Source organism: Acomys minous, assembly GCF_964271855.1.
Source record: "Acomys minous genome assembly, chromosome: 2".
Taxonomy (NCBI): Eukaryota; Metazoa; Chordata; class Mammalia; order Rodentia; family Muridae; genus Acomys; species Acomys minous.
The window spans coordinates 85,511,207-85,532,817 of record NC_140484.1 but is presented as its reverse complement, the minus strand read 5'-3'; the positions used below and the strand labels follow the sequence as shown (position 1 = coordinate 85,532,817).

The window sequence follows — 21,611 nt, the reverse complement described above, 5'->3', positions numbered from 1 at the left end:
TATATGATTTTACTATTTGGACTTTGTTGGTATTTTTATGGTGCTAAGATTGCCCGTCTGGTTTATTGCCTTCCTTTTCCACTTGAACTCTCACCTTACTGGAGTGCTTAGCCAGTCATGCGGCTGACTCAGGAGCCGAGAGTACAGGTCCCAGCTCTGCTCCCTTCTGAAGTTAGGTGGCCACCCTGGACTTCCGGCATGGTCTGTAAAAGGTTCAGAGGTTCAGGGCCGCCCTCTGCTCCCTGATGAGTTTGAGGCCAGACTGGGACGCACGGGACTTTGCTGCGTGAGGGTGAGGGCCTTAGAATTCATGTCAAGTTGTCTGCAGCACCTCACGTCTGTAGTCTTAGGCTCTCCTACGGTGAGATGGGGGACAGAGACAGCTTAGCTTGGTGTATGCAGTGGTGCATAATAAGAGACTCCACCTCAAAACACACCTGAGCTTGTCCTCTGACCTCCACACCCACATATGGCACATGCCAGCTGTACTCCCACACATGACCTCACACAGGCTCACACGCACACACGCACACATGCACGCACGCATTGATGATGAAACCCATGAAGTCTTCCCCCGTCCCAGAGTTCACAATGACTGACAGTGTCCCAGGCTCACGAGGTGGCTCAACAAGTAAAGGCACTTGCTGCCAAGGCCTGATGACCTGTGTTCCATCCCTGGGCAGAGCCAACAAAGCCGAAGGAGAGAGAACAGACTCCCACAAATTGTCTTCTGACCTCCACACATTTGTGAGCACCCACACTATATAAATAAATATAATAACAAAATTTTAAAAGAAGAGTGACAGTTCTCATGAGTCTTGGCCACAGGTTGGGATAAGGTCAATGTCTGCCCCCCACCCCCACACGGACTCCTGGGAAATGTAGTTCTTTTCTATTTCCAGCAAAGGTGGGTACAAATGCGACCAAGTTTCCCTTTCCCCATCCATCCTTCCCGCTTTCTCTCAGGGACTGGAATCGACATCCCCGTGCTCCTTCTTCTCATCGACGGTGACGAGAAGATGTTGAAGGTATGTGCCTGTGTCTGAGGAGGGAGGAGAGCTACGGGACGCGGGGCGGGAGGGCTGAACCCTGACTTGCTCTCTCCTTGCGCCTGCAGCGGATAGAGGACGCCACCCAGGCTCAGCTTCCCTGCCTCTTGGTGGCGGGCTCTGGCGGAGCTGCAGACTGCCTGGTGGAGACCCTGGAAGATACTCTGGCCCCAGGGAGTGGGGGGCTCAGGCGAGGCGAAGCCCGGGATCGCATTAAGCGTTATTTCCCTAAGGGAGACCCTGAGGTCCTGCAGGCTCAGGTAAGGACGGCACTTGTGGAACCAGAGTGGGAGGGTAGGTGGAACCCCAGGTCTGGGCGGGAGACTAGAGTTCTGCGGTCTGCAGGTAGAGAGGATCATGACCCGGAAGGAGCTGCTGACTGTCTGTTCCTCGGAAGATGGTTCGGATGAGTTTGAGACTATCGTTCTGAGGGCTCTTGTGAACGGTAGGATGGGCGGGCTTTCCACACTCTTCAGCCTTAGATGATTGGCTGGCTCTCTCTCCACCTTCCATCCCCATCCCCACGCCCAAGGCCACCCCAACCTAGAAACCGTTTCCTAGGTTTCTGCTTGATGCTGTAGGGCAGTTTCCCCTAGATGCTCAGCCATCACTCCCCTGTTGGAAGCACGCATCCGTATGTCCACAGGTCTCTTCTGTTCTTCATTTGGCCACCATCCCACTCGTCCTTCAGCTTTCCCTCAGTTCCCCTTTGCCCAGCATCTTTTCAGCCAGCCCCCCCCCCATTTCCCACCCACCTATCCAACCATCCATCTTCCTACCCAGCCCCTACCCAGCCAGGCATCCGTGCATCCTTCCCTCTGTCCATCCACTTGTCTATCTATTATATTAAACCATACAACCGCCTACCCATGCATCCACCTTTAATTATTCACCACCCACCAATTCTTTTTTTTTTATTTAAGATTTATTTATTTACTATGATTATACAGTGTTCTGCCTCCATGTACACCTGCACACTAGAAGAGGTCATCAGATCTCATTATAGATGGTTATGAGCCACCATGTGGTTGTTGGGAATTGAACTCAGGACCTTTGGAAGAGCAGGCGTCGCTCTTAACCTCTGAGCCATCTCCCCAGCCCCACCCACCAATTCTTTAACCATACATCAACACTTCCCCCGCTCATCTGTCTTTCCATTCATCTTAAATCTCTGTGCTGGGCGGTGGTGGCGCACGCCTTTAATCCCAGCACTCGGGAGGCAGAGACAGGCGGATCGCTATGAGTTCGAGGCCAGCCTGATCTAAAAAAATCTCACCACTCTGTGCCATGGGCCGGTGGGTGTGGATTGTAAGCTTGCCCAAAGAGGCTGATATGACCACTGCAAGCCCCCTGAGGCTCAGAGGGAGGGAAGTAACTCGCAGGAGTCCCCCCCCCCCTCCTTAGCTAGCGGCTTTCCGTGGCTGAGGACTTACGTCTGTGTGATGCGGTGTCTTTCTGAGGAGACCAAAGAGGTCTGTCTGGTAGCTTGTACGTGGCAGAGGGTGCTGGGGTCAGGAGCATCAAGGGATGCAGGCCCTACCAGCTGAGGTGTTAGAGGCCAGGACTTTCCCCTGAGAAGCAGAGATGAGGGTACCAAGACCGGTCCATGTTAGAGAGGACCCCGTGGAGCAGAGATGAGGTCATGAGCAAAGGAGGAGACACGGTGACGTGGAGTGTGGCTATGACGCTTGAGGGGTGCTATGGCCACGGGGACTGGATGGGAGGCACAGCAGCACAGTGGCTCAGGGGCTGGCATGGGGCTGGATGCTGGGGGTTTTGCCTTGCGGAGCAAGTTGATCTCAGGGAAGGAGGATGTGGGACAAGTGAGCAGGAAGGTTAACACAGGAGGCTCTTGGGATAAATGATGCCAAGGTAAGACCCACGGAAGCCTCGAGGGGACTGACCCACCAAACTCTTCATCCACCCCACCTACCCGCCACCATCTTTCTGTCCCCTCACCCACCCGTCCGTGGATAAGCAAAATCTCATCAACTCATTCGCTTTCTTTCTCTTGATGCTTTGGGAAAAGTACAAGGAAAGTACAGAGTGGTAATGCGTCTCACTCTCGGTATATTGTTGTTTTTCGAATGAAATGGGAAACTGTGTGGTCCTGGGCATGTCCACTACCCCTCTCTGGACCTCTGTTGGCCCAGCCGTCAAACTTAGGGAATTCTGGACAAGCTCAAGATGGCCACTACTTAGAACTACTTCTTGTCAAGCCGGGCATGGTGGCGCACACACTTATTTAATCCTAGCACTCGAGAGGCAGAGGCAGGTGGATCGCTGTGAGTTCAAGGCCAGCCTGGTCTACAAAGCGATCTTAGAAAACCAAAAAAAAAAAAGGAAAAAAAGGAAAAATGGACTACTTCTTGCCATTGATAGCATTGCTGTCAAGAAGGTCACTGTCACTCCAGTTTTATAGATGAAGAAAGACTGAAGTGGACACCAGCTTGATGTCCCCACCCATCCCCTGAGCCTCCACCTCTCCCTCTCATCCTTTCAGCCTGCGGGAGCTCTGAGGCCTCAGCTTACCTGGATGAATTGCGTTTGGCTGTGGCTTGGAACCGCGTGGACATTGCTCAAAGTGAACTTTTCCGAGGGGACATCCAATGGCGGGTGAGGAGTCAGGAGGTGGGGCCTGCAGACCCTGCAGCAGCAGGGTCCTCTCTCTCTCTCTCTCTCTCTCCCTCTCTCTCTCTCTCTCTCTCTCAAGATTTATTATGTATACACCGTTCTGCCTACATGTAGAGGGCACCAGATCACATTATAGATGGTTGTGAGCCACCATGTGGTTGCTGGGAATTGAACTCAGGACCTTCGGAAGAGCAGCCAGTGCTCTTAACCTCTGCGCCATCTGTCTAGCCCCACTTTCCTTCTCTTAACTGCCCACTCATCTCTGGTTGTTCCTCTGTCCCTGACTTGTTCCTTCTCTCCCTTTCTACCCATCTATCCTTTTTTTTTTTTCTTTTTCTTTTTCTTGTTTTTCAAGACAGGGTCTCTCTGTGTAGCCTTGGCTGTCCTGGACTCACTATGTAAACCAGGCTGGCCTCGAACTCACAGAGTTCCGCCTGCCTCTGCCTCCCCGAGTGGGCCGCCGTGTCCAGCTCTACTCCCCTCTCTATCATGCACTCATAACCGTCTGTCCATCTACCCCACCGTCCATCTCTCTGCCATGCACTCAGCAATAACTTCATCTACTCACCCACTCCCTCCGTCCTCTCGCCCACCAGCCTGCTCCGTATCTCCATCCGCCACCCCATCCGCACGCTCACCTACGTGTCCATCCATCTGTCTGTCAATCTGTCCACCCATTCGTCAGCCCCTTCACTCCCCTCCCATCATGCTTCCCCGCGGCCCTGTGCCTCCATCTCTTGTCCTCTTGCTCTCTCTGAGTCCACCCGTCACGCCTGCATCACCTCATCGCCGGCCCGTCCCTTCCCCTCGCACAGTCCTTCCACCTGGAGGCCTCTCTCATGGACGCCCTGCTGAACGACAGGCCTGAGTTCGTGCGCTTGCTCATCTCCCATGGCCTTAGCCTGGGACACTTCCTGACACCGATGCGCCTGGCCCAGCTCTACGGGGCGGTGTCCCCTAACTCACTCATCCGCAGTCTTCTGGACCAGGCATCCCACGGTGGCGGCGGTAAACCCCCACCCGGAGCCGCAGAGCTGCAGCCTCCTAACGTGGGGCAAGTTCTGAGGACGCTGTTGGGAGAGACATGTGCACCGAGGTACCCTGCCGGCAGTGCCCGAGAGTCCCAGCTGGTCCAGGACTGCAGAGAGAACGTAAGGACCGTGGAGGCTGAGCGTGCATGGCGGGGCTGCATCTGGGACAGGGACAGGGCTTTGGAAAGAGGGTGCACTAAAATGGGGGAGAGCTGTGTTTGAGACAGGCGAAGGGGGAGGCCAGGGGTGGGGCTCCGTCTTGTTAGGCCTATTTTTGCTCTCAGGCTTCTCTGCTTATGGACTGGGCCACTGCGCAGCCATCGACGAACCCCAGCTTTGAACAAGCCCCCTGGAGTGACCTGCTTATTTGGGCTCTGTTGTTGAACCGAGCACAGATGGCCATTTATTTCTGGGAGAAGGTAAACGCCAGCCTTCATTCCGGGACCCTGTAGGTCTCACCTTGGGGGCCCCCCTGAGGCTGCTCTGACCTCTGACCTCACCCAACCTGTACTCTTTTTTTTCTCTTTTGTTGTTCTGAGGCAGGGTCACATGTAGCCCAGGCTGCCCTTGAACTTGATATTAGCCCAGGATGACCTTGAACATATGCCACTATCAAGCCCAAGGCTCTGTACATGCTAGGCAAGCTCTCTGCCCAATGGGTACTGCCATCTCCACCCCTAGGTTTTTGCTTTTTTTGTTTTTTGGTTTTTTTTTTTTGTTTTGTTTTTTGTTTTTTGTGGAAGCATGGTCTTCCTGTGTAACTCAGGCTGGCCAAGACCCTGTGACTCTCCTGCCCCAACCTCATGAATGTGGCACATGACACCCCACCCCACCCCGCCACATGCATTCTCTCTGAAATTTTAAAAGAACTTTAATGACATTGAATAAACCATTTCTTCCTTCTAGAACTTGTCTTCCGAGTCTGAACTCAGTACCCATGAAAATAGCCCCCGGCTGGGAGGTGGTGGCGCACACCTTTAATCCTAGCACTCGGGAGGCAGAGGCAGGTGGATCTCTGTGAGTTCGAGGCCAGCCTGGTCTACAAAGGGAGTCCAGGACAGCCAAGGCTACACAGAGAAACCCTGTCTCGAAGAACCAAAAAGAAAAATGAAAAATAGCCCCCCCCTCCAGTACTGCTACGTCTTTGAGTGTGATGCTAGTGACCCTGTCTGTCTAATGGCAATTTGTTTGGGTGAACCCTTGACCTCAATGACCCTACTAACCTCTGATCTCCCACCCCGAACTCTGACCTCACGGTGTCCATTTTCTCTCTCTTCCCAGGGCTCCAACTCAGTGGCCTCTGCTCTTGGCGCCTGTCTCCTGCTTCGAGTGATGGCTCGCCAAGAGTGGGAGGCCGAGGAGGCCTTGCGCCGGAAGGACCTGGCGGCCAAGTTTGAGAGCATGAGTGTGGGTGCGTGGGGCAGGCTGTTGTGGGTGTGAGTGGGGCAGGCTGTTGTGGGTGTGCGGGGCAGGCTGTTGTGGGTGTGAGTGGGGCAGGCTGTTGTGGGTGTGAGTGGGGCAGGCTGTTGTGGGTGTGAGTGGGGCAGGCTGTTGTGGGTGTGAGTGGGGCAGGCTGTTGTGGGTGTGTGTGGGGCAGGCTGTTGTGGGTGTGAGTGGGGCAGGCTGTTGTGGGTGTGAGTGGGGCAGGCTGTTGTGGGTGTGTGTGGGGCAGGCTGTTGTGGGTGTGAGTGGGGCAGGCTGTTGTGGGTGTGAGTGGGGCAGGCTGTTGTGGGTGTGAGTGGGGCAGGCTGTTGTGGGTGCTCTGGGCAGGCTGTTGTGGGTGCTCTGGGCAGGCTGTTGTGGGTGCTCGGGGCAGGTTGTTGTGGGTGTGCGGGGCAGGCTGTTGTGGGTGTGAGTGGGGCAGGCTGTTGTGGGTGTGTGTGGGGCAGGCTGTTGTGGGTGCGTGGGGCAGGCTGTTGTGGGTGCGTGGGGCAGGCTGTTGTGGGTGTGAGTGGGGCAGGCTGTTGTGGGTGTGAGTAGACACCGTCCTACCCCCTCGGTCCTCACCCGTACCCTTGTCCCCAGACCTTTTTGGAGAGTGTTACCACAACAGTGAGGAAAGAGCAGCCCGCCTGCTTCTGCGTCGCTGTCCCCTCTGGGGAGAGGCTACCTGCCTCCAACTTGCCATGCAGGCCGATGCCCGCGCATTCTTTGCACAGGATGGGGTGCAGGTGAGCGCAGGACTCAGACAACCATGAACCACACCCCTGGAGTCCACTTGTTCCTAGAACAATGGTTCCCAACCTTTGGGGACTTGAACAATCCTTTCACAGGGGTCGGATATCATGTATTTGCATTAAGATTCATAACAGTAAACTGGGCGTGCCTTTAATCCCAGTACTTGGGAGGCAGAGGCAGGGGAACCACTGAGTTCGAGGCCAGCCTAAATACAGAGTGAGTTCCAGGACAGCCAGGGCTACATAGAGAAACCTTGTTTAAAAAAAAAAAAAATCAATCAATCAATCAATCAGTCTTAACAATAGCAAATTTACAGTTGTAAAGTAGCAATGAAAATAATTTTATGGCTGGGGTCACCACAACATGGGGATCTGCATTAAAGGGGCCCAGCATCAGGAAGGTTGAGAACCACCGCCTCAGAAATTGTCCCTTCGCTCTGTTTTTCCACAAGAAGGCCCTACACCTGCCGCCACAGCAGGAACACACCATCTATAATTTTTCGCCCCCAGGCAGTGTTGTTGCTAACAGGAAGTACCGTTTCTCACACAGGAAGTCCCTCTTATTCCCACAGGCCATCCCACTCCTCCTAAAGGAAGTACCACTTCCTCAACGGGAAGCTCTTCCCACTTCTTTAAGCTGTTTGTAGAGCTCTGCTTCTCCACAGTGAGATGATGTCTGGGGACGCTCTCTAGTGTTTTAGAGAGAGACAAATCCTCCCCTGAGGGGAGCCCTGTTCACTCCCCACAGCCTCTCTGATCCTGACACATTTTGAGAACGGTCAGGTATCATGAACTGGAATCTGACCGGAGCTCAGAAATTCCCACCCTCAGTGACGTTCAGTCCACACAACAGGAAGTCCTGTTTACCCTAGCAGGAAGTCTGGTTTGTTCCAACTGCAGCAGGTCCCGCTGCCTTGCCCACTGAGATGATTTTAGCTGGCATTTCAAACCATTTACCCAGAGTCCCCTGCTTTCCGCAGCGGTGAGGCTCATAGATCCCAGCTTTGCAGGTCTCTGTTGTTTGTTTTTAGCCAATCTTATGTGTGAAAAGGAGAAAATCCTAGAACTCAACCCTCTGGGGTTATGTGATCTGGTCCACGCAAAGTTCTTGGCAGAGCGTTGCCCTATAGTGTCAGTAAAGCTTGGGTTCTGGGCCTGCAGACATGGGGCACTGGGTTAAGGCTGCCCTTGCAGAGGACCCCGGTTTGATTCCTGCCACCTATATGGGAACTCACAACCATTTGTAACTCCAAGTCTATGGGATATGGTGCCACCTTCTTGCCTATATGGACACCGCGTATGCCATGGTGTTAATCCCCTGGGCAAGAACAAGGCCACTACCACGGATTCTGACCTGAATTCGCAGCGTTTCTGCTTTGCAGATCTCTTACACACAGGAACTTGAAGTTACAACATAAATTTACGCCCCACAGACATGCACGCGGGCAAAGCACCCACACACATTAAAGGGGAAAGTAGGCTGTCGCGTTCTGCCGGCTAAAGCTGAGGAGGTTGCTTCCGACTCCTGAACCCCACGCTCTAACAGCTGAGCCCCCACGTGCGAGCTTGCTCTCTGTGCCCTGGTGATGTGGCCCAGCCCGCGTCAGGCTCTCTTTGGGTGCCCTGGGGAGAGTCAAGCTCTGATGTTCCCACATCCCACAGTCTCTGCTGACCCAGAAGTGGTGGGGAGAGATGGACAGCACAACGCCCATCTGGGCCCTGGTCCTCGCTTTCTTCTGCCCTCCCCTCATCTATACCAACCTCATCGCCTTCAGGTCAGTGCCCTGGGGTCCCGGCTCAGCCCCTCCTTCCCTGTCCTCTCTCTGCCCTCTTACTGTGCCTCTTCCCTGGAAAGGGGGTTCTTTCCCTTCTCTGGAGGGAATGTTCTGGAAGGCGAGGGTTGTTGCAGTGCCTTGGCGGTGTCTCTCTACCCATCTTCTCCACTTTTAAGGCCGTGGCTGTGGAACTGGGCAACTCATTTGTCTCTGTGGTAAAATAAGTTCGGGTCTTTCTCAGGAACCCTCCTGTGTTTCTCACCCTGTGTCCCCACCCCCCACCCCCACCCCCCATGGCAGGAAGTCAGAGGAAGAGCCGATACAGAAGGAGGCTGACTTTGACCTGGACAGCAGCGTCAATGGTGCAGGTCCTGCTGGGTAAGTGACACCCCAGCACTGGGGGAGGTGTCACCATGGGCTGGATCAGGATTGTGTCATCTCCCACTTCCCATGAGGCACTGGTGCGTGGCTGGATGGAGACTTGGGCTTTTTGCAGTTGACACTTTACTGAGCCACTGAGGGCACTGAGGTAGTTTCTAGAAGGTCACACTCAAAGGGCTGACTTGAAATTTGACCCTCAGGGTCAGTGAGATGGCTCTGTCGGTAAAAAGTTGTCTCTGCCTACAAGGATGTGGTTATCATAAGAAACCAGTCTGCGTGCATCTCCTACTGTTAGGTCATTAAGGGAACATTCATTTTTCTTTCTTTCCTTCTTTCTTTTTTCTTTTTCCTTTTTTTTTCTTTTTTCTTTCTTTTTTTTTTTCTTTTTTTTTTTCTTGTTTGTTTTTTTTTGAGACAGAGTTTCTCTGTGTAGCCCTGGCTGTTCTGGAAATCAACTCTGTAGACCAGGCTGGCCTCAAACTCAGAGATCCATCCACCTGCATCTGCCTCCCAAGTGCTAGTTGGGATTAATAGGTGTGGGCCACCAGTGGTGCCCAGCCTGGAATGTCTCCTCCTCCTCCTCCTCCTCTTCTTTTCCTTTGACCCACCCCCCTCCTGAAGACCTGGATTTGTTTCTGACATTTCTTGCTGTCACTATATTGCAGTCCCCATGAAGAAGCAGGCTCAGTATGTGCAGTCTTGTGCCTGAGGACTTGTCTAGCCTGTTCTGCTCAAGGCTCTGGGTCCCATTTCAGGCCAAACAAACAACACAAAACAAAACAAAACAGCCAGGCGGTGGTGGCGCACGCCTGTAATCCCAGCACTTGGGAGGCAGAGGCAGGCAGATCAATGTGAGTTCGAGGCCATCCTGGTCTATAAAGCGAGTCCAGGACAGTGAAGGCTACACAGAGAAACCCTGTCTCAAAAAACCAAACCAAACAAAACAAAACAAAAAACCCAACCAACCAACCAACAACCAACCAACCAAACAAACAAAAAAAACCCCACAAAACAATACAACGAGGAGACAGCCAGTAAAGGGCGGCCACATAAGCGTGAGGAACTGAGCTCAGATTCCCAGCACCTGAAATGAAACCTGGGCATGGCAGGGAGAGGCAGAGACAATGGATGCCCGGGGCCCTGCCAGCCAGTCTGTGTAGCTGAAATCAGCAAGACCTGTGTTCAAATAAGATGGAGAGCAACTGAGCAAGATACCAAACAATGACCCTTGAACTGTCTCCTCCTGTCCATGGTTTTTAGTCTAGTCAATACAATTTAGAATGGACTCAGAAGCTTGGAACCATTTTATTAGAGGTTGAGAGACAACTGAGCAGGTGACGGCAAGCTGCCTGTGAAGAGGAAGAGAAGAAGCCGCCGCCCTTCTGCCACGGAAGTTGGCATTCAGTGGCATTGTGGGAAGAGGCCAGGGATGGCGTGTCACAAAATGAGCGAGAAGGCCCAGAGCACCAAGGAAAGCATGCCCAGGCTTTGTGCCTCGGACCGTCTCAGTTGGGTATAGGTCCTTGGGACCGAGAGTTCTCGAAGCCTCGGTGGGCAAAGATAGACGAAGTGACAGATTAACCCAAGGGAGAGTTTAAGTCTGAGTGTATTTTGTAGGCAAGCAAGCTAGGTTCTTATACACATTTTTTTTTTTGGAATGGGGAGTGGTTTTTTTTTGTGTGTGGTTACATTTTTTTATATACAATTCAAAATACAGGATGCAAAGTAATAATGTTGTCATCAATCTTGAGTCACTAGCTTGGTATCAGTGTGCATGTGCCCTCTTTATCAAAGGTCAATGTTCTCTCATTATGCCAAATATCTGTGAGTCTAGACAGTTTTTTCTTAGCTCTGCTTGTCACTATCTGGAGCTTTCTTAAACACTTTATTTGTAAGTCATAATATAAACTATTAACTGGTGATTAATTCTTAGCTGTGTTTGTTTTAATAAGTGGAGCGGAACCTGAAAGGCCCTGGGCTGCAGTCCCAAGTTAGGGCGTCTCCTAGCAACACGGTTTCATTTGAAAAGTTCTGATAAGAAAGTAAAAACAGAGGCAGAATATTCCAAAACAAATGAGGAAAAAAAAGAAAGAAAGAAAGAAAGAAAGACTGCAATCAGTTCCTCCTGGCAGGAACATCAGGCTCATTCCCGGAGGCTCTCCCTGGGCCGGGGTTGTCACCTCGGGTAGTGCGGCATCATTTGTCACACAGACTCCACTGGAGGGGTCGTGACAGCTTTGGGCAGTATCCAAAACAAACAAACAAAAGACATAGAAAAGGAAAAGTTATGTTCTTCTGAGTCAGAAAATCTGGCAGGTAGCATGTGCAGGATTAAGGGTGCTGCCTCCAGGGAGGGCTTCTAGGAAGCCAAAGTGAGTTGCATCATATTGTACCCTGTAGGAGATAATCAATCATTTCACTCCATCAAGTGGCTCAGACTCCCTGGGGCAGGGGAAGACGCCAAGACAAGTGACCACCAGGCCGTGCTGAATTAACGCTTGCTTTAAACATGTTAACATATTTTATTTTTAATTATGTATATATGTGTGGGGTTTGTATGTGCAGGCAGTTGCCCTCTGAGGCCAGAGCTGGAGTTATACACCACGCGATAGGTTTTCTCAGCTGACAAAATGAGCCAATTCAAGCCAAATTACAGGAGAAAGGCAGGTGTATTGGGAGCAACTCTCAGGCAGGTTCACCAGTCCCAAGGACCAGGCCACTGTCAAGACTATCTGGATTATATAATGAGGAGCCCCTGGCGGAGGGGAAGCCCAGCCCCTGGGCTGGAAAGTTCAGGAAGGGGACTGAGGGATGCTGGGAGAACCGGGAGGCCATCTCTGTTTTGCTATGTTAAATGGGCACCTCAGCTATTTGTCCTGGGTCTGAGTCCTAGCTCAAGGTTCTGAGCTGCCATGTAGGTATTTGGAATTGTCAACACACACACACACACACACACACACACACACACACACACACACACCAAACTGACTCTCACAGCTGTCCCCTCAAATGAAGTAAGAAGAGACAGCTTTTTCTAGAGATACATGTGATTGACCTATGCCCCCAAGCCCGGGAACAGGGAGCTAAGTCAGTTCTGTGCTCCAACATGGCAACAGTTTCAAGGGGTTTTTACAGAAACAGAACAAAGACTGTCAGGCATCGAGGCCGTTTAGAAACACACAGGTAGGAACATTAAGTGAGCAGACAGGGAGGGCAGGAGAGTTGCAGCTTCCAGTCGGGGCACTGTCTAATGGCATTCTTAGCTGTCTGTTGTCAGAGGGTAGGGTTTTATGAAATTAATACATTGCAGGATTGGCTTCTGTTCATCAGGATGTTAGATCTGATGCCGAGGCAGGCGAGGGCTTAAAGACAGCCCAAAAGAAGCCGGTGGGCGTGGTAGCGCACACGCCTTTAATCCCAGCGCTCTGGAGGCAGAGGCAGGTGGATCGCTGTGAGTTCGAGGCCAGCCTGGTCTACAAAGTTAGTCTAGGACAGCCAAGGCTACGCAGAGAAATCCTGTCTTGTAAAAATAAAAATAAAGATAAAGATAACCCGAAAGAAATTAGACTACCCGATAACATCCAGGCTTCCGCATACTCTGTGAAGTCCTTATCAGCCCACTGGCCTCAGCATACGGCTCCATTCCAGGAAACCTAGTTTCAAATGCAGTCCTTCCGAAGAGCAGGGCCCCGCTCTGCTGAACCAGTTCTTCAGCTCCTTAATTGTTTTTTCTAAATCACATCTCATTTTGTTATTCGTGCATTTTTTAGGGGGTTGCATGCCACAGCAAGGATGTGGTCCATAGGACCTCTTGCAGACACAGGCTCTCTGCCTTCCGCCTTGGGGACCAATGGAAGCGTCGTTGTATTGGCTGGGTCTGTTCGTTGGTCCTGGATAATTCCCAGGAGGGCTCATATGTGATGTATTGAGTAGTTGGGGTACAAGAGTCCTTGTGCCCACAGATCACTAGAGAAACTGGGGATGTTAAACACACAGGGGCCTCCGCTCACCAGAGGAGATGGCTGGGAGTGGCTTTTGTTGACAACCTGGGCTTTTTGCTGTCTGTGGCGCACATCTCAGTCTGCTTATGCCAGACTCTCCCTCTCCAGTCCACAGCCCACCTCTCCTTAGGGAAGATGTCACATGTGCTTTCTGGCCTGCTGACCTCCATGCTGTTGGTCAGAGACCACACAAGAATCCAGACGACCTTTCAGTTACAGAGCCCTCCCTCATGGTCACATGTATTCAAGCTTTATTGTGCGCCTGGAAACTCTTTCGCAAATTGTACTGTGTTCTTTTAAGTGTGCTGACAAATGCTGGGCATCAGACTCCCCGAGGTCAGGTCCAGCTCTTGGTCGGGTTTTCATCCGCATCCTCTTTAAGGATCACTGTGTTGACACCTGCAGTGTAGAGAGATGATTTGTTGTTGTTTTGTTTTTCAAGACAGGGTTTCTCTGTGTAGCCTTGGCTGTCCTGGACTCGCTTTGTAAACTAGGCTGGCCTCGAACTCACAGGGATCCACCTGCCTCTGCCTCCTGAGTGCTGGGATTAAAGGTGTGCCATGCCTGAGTTTTTAAAAAAATTTGTTTATTTTTATTTTATGTACATTGATATTTTGCCTGAATGTATGTCTGTGTGAGGGAGTTACAGACAGTTGTGAGGGGCCATGTGGTTGCTGGGAATTAAACCCAGGTCCTTTGGAAGAGCAGTCAGTGCTCTTAACCACGGAGCCATCTCTCTAGTCCTCATTCTGCTCAGTTTGTAAAGACGGATGTGGCGCTCGCCTTTAATCCCAGCACTCCAGAGGCAGAGGCATGTGGATCTCTGAGTTTGAGGCCAGCCTGATCTACAGAGTGAGTTCCAGGATAGTCAGGGCTATACAGAGAAACCCTGTCTCAAAAAAACAAAAACAAAACAACTCCCTCCCCCCAAAAAACAAAACAAAAAGGAAAGAAAAAGAAAAGAAAAAGGGAAGAAAAGAAAGATGTTGTGTTCAGGTTTTTATTTTTTTATTTTTATTATTTTTATTTTTTGCTTTGTTTTGTTTGGTTTTGACACAGCGTTTCTCTTTATAGCCATGGATGGCTTGGGGCTGACCTAGGTAGACAACACTAGCCTCAAACTCAAAGTCACCTACCTCCCCTGGGATCAAAATTCGTCAATGCCATGCCCGGCTTATGCTGTTTTTGTTTTTTGATGTTCGCTTTTCTCCTTCACAAAGCTCAGGTTAGCATCACTTGGGCAATCCTCCTGCCTCAGTCTCGCATGTGCTGGGGTCGACTGCTCGGGTCCCCAGAGTCCAAATGGTACAATGTGGAGGTTAGAATGCAAGTCCAGGCTCAGTGGGCCCTGAGGTTCCCTCTCTTGCAGGCCTGCGGAGCCCTCAGCAAAGGTGGCCCTCGAGAGGCGAAGGCGGCCAGGACGTACCCGCTGCTGTGGCAGCTACTCCGAGAGATGGTCGCACTTCTGGGGCGCCCCAGTGACCGCCTTCCTGGGCAACGTGGTCAGTTACCTGCTATTCCTGCTGCTGTTTGCGCACGTGTTGCTGGTGGATTTCCATCCGGCAGCACCGGGTGCCTTCGAGCTGCTGCTGTACTTCTGGGCCTTTACGCTGCTGTGTGAGGAGCTGCGCCAGGGCCTGAGCGGCGGCTGGGGTAGCTTGGCCAGCGGGGGACCTGGGCCAGGCAAAGCTCCCTTGCGCCACCGCCTTCACCTCTACCTCTCAGACACCTGGAACCAATGTGATCTGCTGGCCCTCACCTGCTTCCTGCTAGGCGTTGGCTGCAGGTGAGTGAGCAGCCCCTGCCGGTGAGCAGGGGACTGACAGGCGTGGTAGAGCCCCTGCCTAGAATTCCCCAGTGAGGGGCTGGAGGCATGGCTGAGTGGTAGAGCCCTTGCCTAGAATCCCCCAGTGAGGGGCTGGGGCGTAGCTCAGTAGTGGAGTGCCTACCTAACATTTGCAAGGTCCGTGGTTTATCCCCCTGGGCGATGCACAGCCACCTCCCCCTTTACAGAAGCGTCCGTCCCTCGCCTGGCATAACGAGAGGTAGGTTTTCTCCAGGCCACGTGAGAATGAAACAGTAACCTGGCATGAATAATGCATTCAAACAGAGAGGGAGATAAGTGAGTTTAGCAAACTAATATTTCTGTTTGTTCCAGGCTTTATTCTGTGTAATGTTATCATCTGAGAACACAGGGCCAAGGCCCAGCTGAGTGCAGGAAGGCCAAAGTCAGGGTATAACTGATACATTTTATTAAGCACCCATTTCTTTTTTTGTTTTTTTGTTTGTTTTTTGTTTTTTGTTTTTTCAAAACAAGGTTTCTCTGTGTAGTTGTGGCTGTCCTGGACTCGCTTTGTAGACCAGGCTGGCCTCGAACTCACAGCGATCCCCCTGCCTCTGCCTCCCAAGTGCTCGGATTAAAGGCCTGTGCCACCACCGCTGGGCAAGCACCCATTTCCCAGGGCTGAAAAGTCATTGTATCTTGGGAGGGAGACTGTCACCTTTAGTCTAATTGGTGAATCATCCTTTAAGCCAGTGCCCTCTAAGATAGACACCCAGGTTATTTCTATTTGTAATTTTAATTGTTGCAAAAAAAAAAAAAGTTATATCCCTGGTATAAAGCGAATAGGTCAAAGGACACAGGGATCCGTTACATGCATAGATTTCTGTCCAGATAGGTTGACCCATTTCCTGCCAGCCTGCCACCAGGAGCCTGGAGGGCCCCACCCCCACCCGCACCCCCCTGCGTCTATGCTAGGCAATACTTGATACTGTGCAACCTGAAGCTGTCAATCAAATCAGGTTTACAACCTTTGTCAGTCCTAAACCCGCAAATGTTTTCATTTATGCCCCTCTGACAGCTGTGTTTTAGTTCCCCCTCTCCCCGCCCTACCCCCCCCCCCGCCCCCATTTATTTTTTTAATGAGTCAGAGTCTCACTCCGTAGCCCAGGCTGATGTGGAACTCCCTAAACCGACCAGGCAGGTCTGTCTGGAATTCCCGAGATCCTTCTGGCCTCAGCCTCCCCAGTGCTGGGATGACGGGCAAGTGGCACTGCCAACTCTTACCTAACAGGATTCTTAGGACGCCATTCATCGTTCTGTTGAAGCCAGAGAAAGCCAGGCGGGGGCGGGGGCCAGTCAGAGGGTCCCTGCTTCTGCCCTGTGAGGTCTCAGCTTTCATGTCTGAGGAGACACCCCTGACCCCAGCTATGCTGCACTTCCTAGGCTGACCCATGGGCTGTATGATTTGGGACGCACAGTCCTCTGCCTCGACTTCATGATTTTCACACTGCGACTGTTGCACATCTTCACGGTGAACAAGCAGCTGGGGCCCAAGATTGTCATCGTGAGCAAGATGGTGAGGCTGAGGAGGAGGGGCAGGGCGAGGCGTGAGAGAACCCGGCCCAGAGTGAAGGGGTGGAGCCGGAATTAAAGGGCTCAGAACCTAGAGCGCGGACTGACTGACGGGGAGGTGGGGGCTGGGGGAGGATGGACAGCGAAAGGGAGGGCTTTGTCTTTAAATGGCTGGACAGGGATCCGAGGATAGAGTAGGGCTTCTCAGGTGGGCAGGGCAGGAAGGGACAGGGCTTTAAGGATGTCGAGCGCCTGAGGCAAGGAGGGTAGCCAGGGATGGTGTAGGGGGTCGGCCTGGGGAAGGGTGGAGCCAGGCAGGAAAGGACAGGGTCCCACTCAGCTGCATCCTCCTCTGCTTCCAGATGAAGGATGTGTTCTTCTTCCTTTTCTTCCTCGGCGTGTGGCTAGTGGCTTATGGGGTGGCCACCGAGGGGATCCTGAGGCCCAAGGACAGCAACCTGCCAAGTATCCTGCGTAGGGTCTTTTACCGGCCGTATCTGCAGATCTTTGGACAAATCCCCCAGGGGGAAATGGACGGTAGGAGAGGGCTGTCCAGCTGCGTCTCCGTCTCCTTCTCCCTTCCCATCCTTGCCTCCCTTGCCTCACACTCCTGTGCCCCCTGCAGTGGCCCTCATGGATCCACAGAACTGCTCTGCAGAGCCGGGCTCCTGGGCAGTCCCCGAGGGGAACGTCTCAGGCTCCTGTGTGTCCCAGTATGCAAACTGGCTGGTGGTGGTGCTCCTCGTTGTCTTCCTGCTGGTGGCCAACATCCTGCTGATCAATCTGCTGATCGCCATGTTCAGGTGCGCCAGCCTCAGCCTGTTCAATATGTGCCACTTTTTTTTTTCTTTTTCACCCAGTGCTGAGCAGACCCCATGCCTTTCGTGCACGTTGACACCGTTGCTGCTGCTGTTTTGGGCATGGCCGAGGCAGGGTCTCACTCTATAGCCCAGGCTGAGCTTGGAATTCAGGGTAACCTCGCCTCTGCCTCCGGAGTGTTGAGGTGACATACATATGGGCCACCATGGCGCTAAATGCTTTTTACTTTGGATGAAATCCACTTTATTGACTTTTGTTGCTTGTATATTTTATTTATATGTATGTGCCTGCATGCATGTGTGTGCACCATGTGTATGCACCACGTGTATGCAGTGCCAGCAGAGGTCAGAGGAAGGCTGACCTCTGGAACTGCTGTTACTGGCAACTGTGAGTTACCATGTAGATGTTGGGAACCGAATCTGGCTCCTTTGCATGAACAGCCAGTGTTCTTACCCTTAGCCGAGCCGTCTCTCCCCTATACTCTTGCTGTCCCATATGAGGGTCTGTTGAAAGTCTGGAGTCTGTACATTACTTCCACGCTTTCTTTTAAGAGTCTGTTTGGGGTTTTAGCTCTTATTTGCAGCTCATTGGCCCATTTGGAGTTAATTTTATTCTCAGTGTGAGGACAGGCCCTACTTCACAGTCTTTCTGTCCAGTCAGGAGAGTTCATTAAATCACTGGGCTTAAGATCCTTGTTAAACTGGGTGGTGGTGGTGGCGCACGCCTTTAAGCCCAGCACTTGGGAGGCAGAGGCAGGTGGATCGCTATGAGTTCAAGGCCAGCCTGGTTTACAAAGCGAGTCCAGGACAGCCAAGGCTACACAGAGAGACCCTGTCTTGAAAAAACAAACCAAACCAAACAAACCCAGATCCTTATTAAAAACCAGCGGAGCCCAGCGGGGTGTGGGGAATCGAGCTTGTTGTCCCAGCACTTAGAACAGTGAGAAAGGAGGACTGAGAGCCTGGGCTACATGAAATCCTATGTCGAGCCGGGCGTGGTGGCGCATGCCTTTAATCCCAGCACTCGGGAGGCAGAGGCAGGCGGATCTCTGTGAGTTCGAGGCCAGCCTGGTCTACAAAGTGAGTCCAGGACAGCCAAGGCTACACAGAGAAACCCTGCCTCGAAAAACAAAAACAAAACAAAACAAAAAGAAATCCTATGTCGAACATCAAACAAGAGCCGCAGAGATGCAAAGATGACTCAGTGGTTAAGTAAGATCGCTGGATGCTCTTGTTTGATTACCAGCGCTCGCATGGCAGCTCACAACTGCCTCTTATTCCAATTCCAGGGGACTTGACATCCTCTTCTGGCTTCTGTGGGCACCATGCACAGACATACATGCTGGCAAAACACCTAAACACATAAAAGTAAATAAACGTTAACAACAACAACAACAACAAAAAGCCGGGCAGTGGTGGCGCACGCCTTTATCCCAGCACTCAGGAGGCAGAGGCAGTCAGATCTCTGAGTTTGAGGCCAGAGCCTGGTCTACAGAACAAGTTCCAGGACAGTCAGGCCTACATAGAGAAACCCCGCCCCAAAGAAAAACAAAATCTATCAAGTAGCCATTGTATAGTTTTGAAAACAATAGATCCAGGATGTCCGGGTGGAGGTGGGTTGGGCATGGGCAGAGCTCTGTCAGTAAAGCGCTTGGCTTGCAAGCACAAGGACCCGAGTTCGATCCCTGGAATCTACGCAAAGTTTCCAACCATTGCCAGAGTAGTGTAGTCCCAGTACCGGGAAGACAGGGACAGGAGGCTCTCTGAGGATTACTGGCCAGACAGTCCAATCGCTGGGCTTCAGCCAGTGAAGGACCCTGCTTCACAGAGGGACAACTTCCTGAGGAGGACACCAAGGCTATCCTTCTGGCTCCACATGGACACACACATGTGCACCTGTGCATACACAAACATGTTCACACACGTGCATTATACAAACGGAGACTTGTGCTGGAGAGATGGCTCAGCAGTGAAGAGCACTGTTATGAGGACCAGAGACCCCAGCACCCACGTAGCACGACTCACAAGGGACTGGAGCTCCAGTTCCAAGGGCTCTTACATCCTCTTCCGGTCTTCACGGGCACTTGCGCACAAAAATCTTTTATTGTTTGCCAGCATGTAGGCATGTACACCACATAAGTGTAGTGCTGGCGGGGACCAGGAGAGGGCGCGCGATCTTTTAGAATGGGAGTTAGAGCCAACTGTGAGCGACCATGTGAGTGCTGGGAACGAAACGTAGGCTCCTCTGCAGGAACCAAGTGCTCTGATCTGCAAACCCTGGCTACTTCATCTTGACTTCTAATCCAACTCTGTGATCGGAGGTCCTTTATTGGCCTCCAATGACCCTTGATCTCTGGCCTCCACAGCTACACCTTCAGCAAAGTGCAAGGCAACAGCGACCTCTACTGGAAGGCCCAGCGCTACAGCCTCATCCGGGAATTCCACTCGCGGCCTGCGCTGGCCCCGCCCCTTATCGTCATCTCCCACGCGCGCCTCCTCATCAGGCGCCTGCGCAGGTGCAGGTGTCGCCGGGCTGACTTGCCACCTTCCCCAGACTTCGAGCACTACGAGCACTTCCGTGAGGATGGAGCTTGGTCTGCAAGGGGGCAGCACTGGGGGTGCCGGGAAAGGGAGGAGAGACAGGTGGGCGGGGTCTGAATAACTTGGTGGCTTTGGGGGCGGGGGTGAGACCCCAGTGGCCCCGCCGTTTACTCGCGCGGACTTCCCCCCCCCCCCCCGCAGTTGTCCTTCTCTCCAAGGAAGCAGAGCGGAAGCTGCTGACCTGGGAGTCTGTGCACAAAGAGAACTTGCTGTTGAAACAAGCTCGTGACAAGCGAGACAGTGACTCGGAGCGTCTGAAACGCACGTCTCAGAAGTGAGGCGGGGGCCTGGACCGGGCAGGATCCGCGGGTGGGATGATGTGGCTTCAGCTGGGAGGATGCTCTCTCTTTCTAGAGTGGACACTGCCCTAAAGCAGCTGGGACAGATCAGAGAGTATGAGCGGAGACTGAGGGGGCTGGAGAAAGAGGTGAGGACCGGGGGCGCTGGCAGGGATGGGACCACCTGTTCCCCCCCACACACACGCCGCTGTTTGACCCCCTGACCCCTGTCTTCCCAGGTCCAGCACTGTACTCGCGTCCTGAGTTGGGTAGCGGAGTCCCTTAGCCGCTCCGCCTTGCTGCCTCCGGGGGGGACACCCCCTCCAAGCCCCCCTGGGGCCAAAGGTCAGTGTGATCCTGGGGTTCTGCAAGACTTCCCTGTGTGTCTTCCTCTTGTCCCTGACTTCCTCGCTTGGCCTTCTGAAGGCTCTGTTGACTGTGCTTGTGCGTGGATGTGTGTGGTTGTATGTAGCCGGTGTGAGTGCGCACGCCTGCCGAGGCCTGGACTGATGATGGCTGATGGCTTCTACCTTACTCTTTGAAACAGGATCTGTCCCTTGGCCCAGGGTTGTGCAGTTGGCTAGGCCAGTGAACCCTGAGAAATCCATCTATTATCTGCCCGACTCCCCTAGCTTTTGTCATGGGTGCCGTGCTCATAGGGTGCTTCCACACCTGCTTCAGGGGAGGAAGGATTTACTAAGCTTGCACTTCAGGGTCACCGTCCATCACTGAGGGAGACAGGGCAAGAACGCGAAGGTTCTGACGGTTGCATCCTCACCTCTAAGCCAGGGAGCTCACAGCCAAAGAAATGCTTCTGAAACCACAGAGCAACGCGCTCTCTGGATCTCACAGGATTTCACCTAGCTGGAGTTCAGGACTCCCCACCCTAGGAAACTGTTGTCCACAGTGGGCGGGGTCTTCCCACGCCAATTGTCAAGGCCCCTCCCCCTTCCTTTCCTCCCCTCCCCCACAGACACGCCACAGGGCAATTTGATCTTAGCAGCTGCCGCTCTTCCTCTCAAGTGACTCTGGGCCGCCTCACGTGACAGCGCTGTCGGGCACTTTGCCAACCGACCGTGTCCCCGCACTGACTCTGCGCTGCTGCTCTAACACCCCTACTCCCCACTCCCCACCCCGCCCCACTCACTGCCTGCTGTTCTCCCTGTCTCTTCCAGACTGAGCGTCCCTGGTGGCTTCCTCGGTGTTTGCAGCCACAGAGGGCTCCTGCCTTAGAATCAACCCGGCCTGCCTCAACCTACACAACCGGCGGCGGCCTTATGCTCGCCATGGGCCCCATGGAACTTAGAGCGCGTCACCATAGGAATCCCAGCAGGCCTGGGCACTCCCAGAAGCAGCCTTACCTTGGGTGACTCAAGCTCTGAGCTGGCGTCGTTGGCCCTGTCTGGGCCCAGCCACAAGCAGAGGAGGCCGGAGGGTCCCGGGGACTGCAGGGACCACAAACCCTCTTCACAGATGTCTCCACAATGGGGAAATAAAGCCATGTGACAGGA

The 21,611-nt window shown here is 52.8% G+C and overlaps 1 protein-coding gene and 1 long non-coding RNA gene across 6 annotated transcripts in view; one reads left to right on the top strand and one right to left on the bottom strand.

Annotated features, from left to right (window-relative positions):
• TRPM4 (transient receptor potential cation channel subfamily M member 4) overlaps window positions 1–21,611 on the top strand; it is a 31,197-nt gene extending 9,586 nt beyond the window's left edge. For 2 of the 5 annotated variants that reach the window (XM_084758775.1, XM_084758776.1), the window contains 19 exons: window positions 967–1,028; window positions 1,118–1,309; window positions 1,395–1,494; window positions 3,553–3,665; window positions 4,499–4,834; window positions 4,999–5,133; window positions 5,996–6,125; window positions 6,740–6,885; window positions 8,554–8,666; window positions 8,967–9,044; window positions 14,418–14,834; window positions 16,275–16,407; window positions 16,766–16,940; window positions 17,029–17,206; window positions 19,588–19,799; window positions 19,964–20,096; window positions 20,177–20,249; window positions 20,340–20,445; window positions 21,276–21,611. In XM_084758775.1, coding sequence (XP_084614901.1) covers window positions 967–1,028; window positions 1,118–1,309; window positions 1,395–1,494; window positions 3,553–3,665; window positions 4,499–4,834; window positions 4,999–5,133; window positions 5,996–6,125; window positions 6,740–6,885; window positions 8,554–8,666; window positions 8,967–9,044; window positions 14,418–14,834; window positions 16,275–16,407; window positions 16,766–16,940; window positions 17,029–17,206; window positions 19,588–19,799; window positions 19,964–20,096; window positions 20,177–20,249; window positions 20,340–20,445; window positions 21,276–21,280 — 2,837 coding nt within the window. In that variant the 3' untranslated portion in view covers window positions 21,281–21,611. Of the gene's footprint in view, window positions 1–966; window positions 1,029–1,117; window positions 1,310–1,394; window positions 1,495–3,552; window positions 3,666–4,498; window positions 4,835–4,998; window positions 5,134–5,995; window positions 6,126–6,739; window positions 6,886–8,553; window positions 8,667–8,966; window positions 9,045–14,417; window positions 14,835–16,274; window positions 16,408–16,765; window positions 16,941–17,028; window positions 17,207–19,587; window positions 19,865–19,963; window positions 20,097–20,176; window positions 20,250–20,339; window positions 20,446–21,275 lie in introns of those variants that run through there. The other 3 variants (XR_014774873.1, XM_084758777.1, XR_014774874.1) reach the window with 3 other exon arrangements.
• LOC311584883 lies at window positions 13,285–14,390 on the bottom strand. The gene is made up of 2 exons (XR_014775027.1): window positions 14,185–14,390; window positions 13,285–13,447 (listed from the first exon to the last, which is right to left on the bottom strand). It is a non-coding gene; the product is annotated as an uncharacterized lncRNA (long non-coding RNA).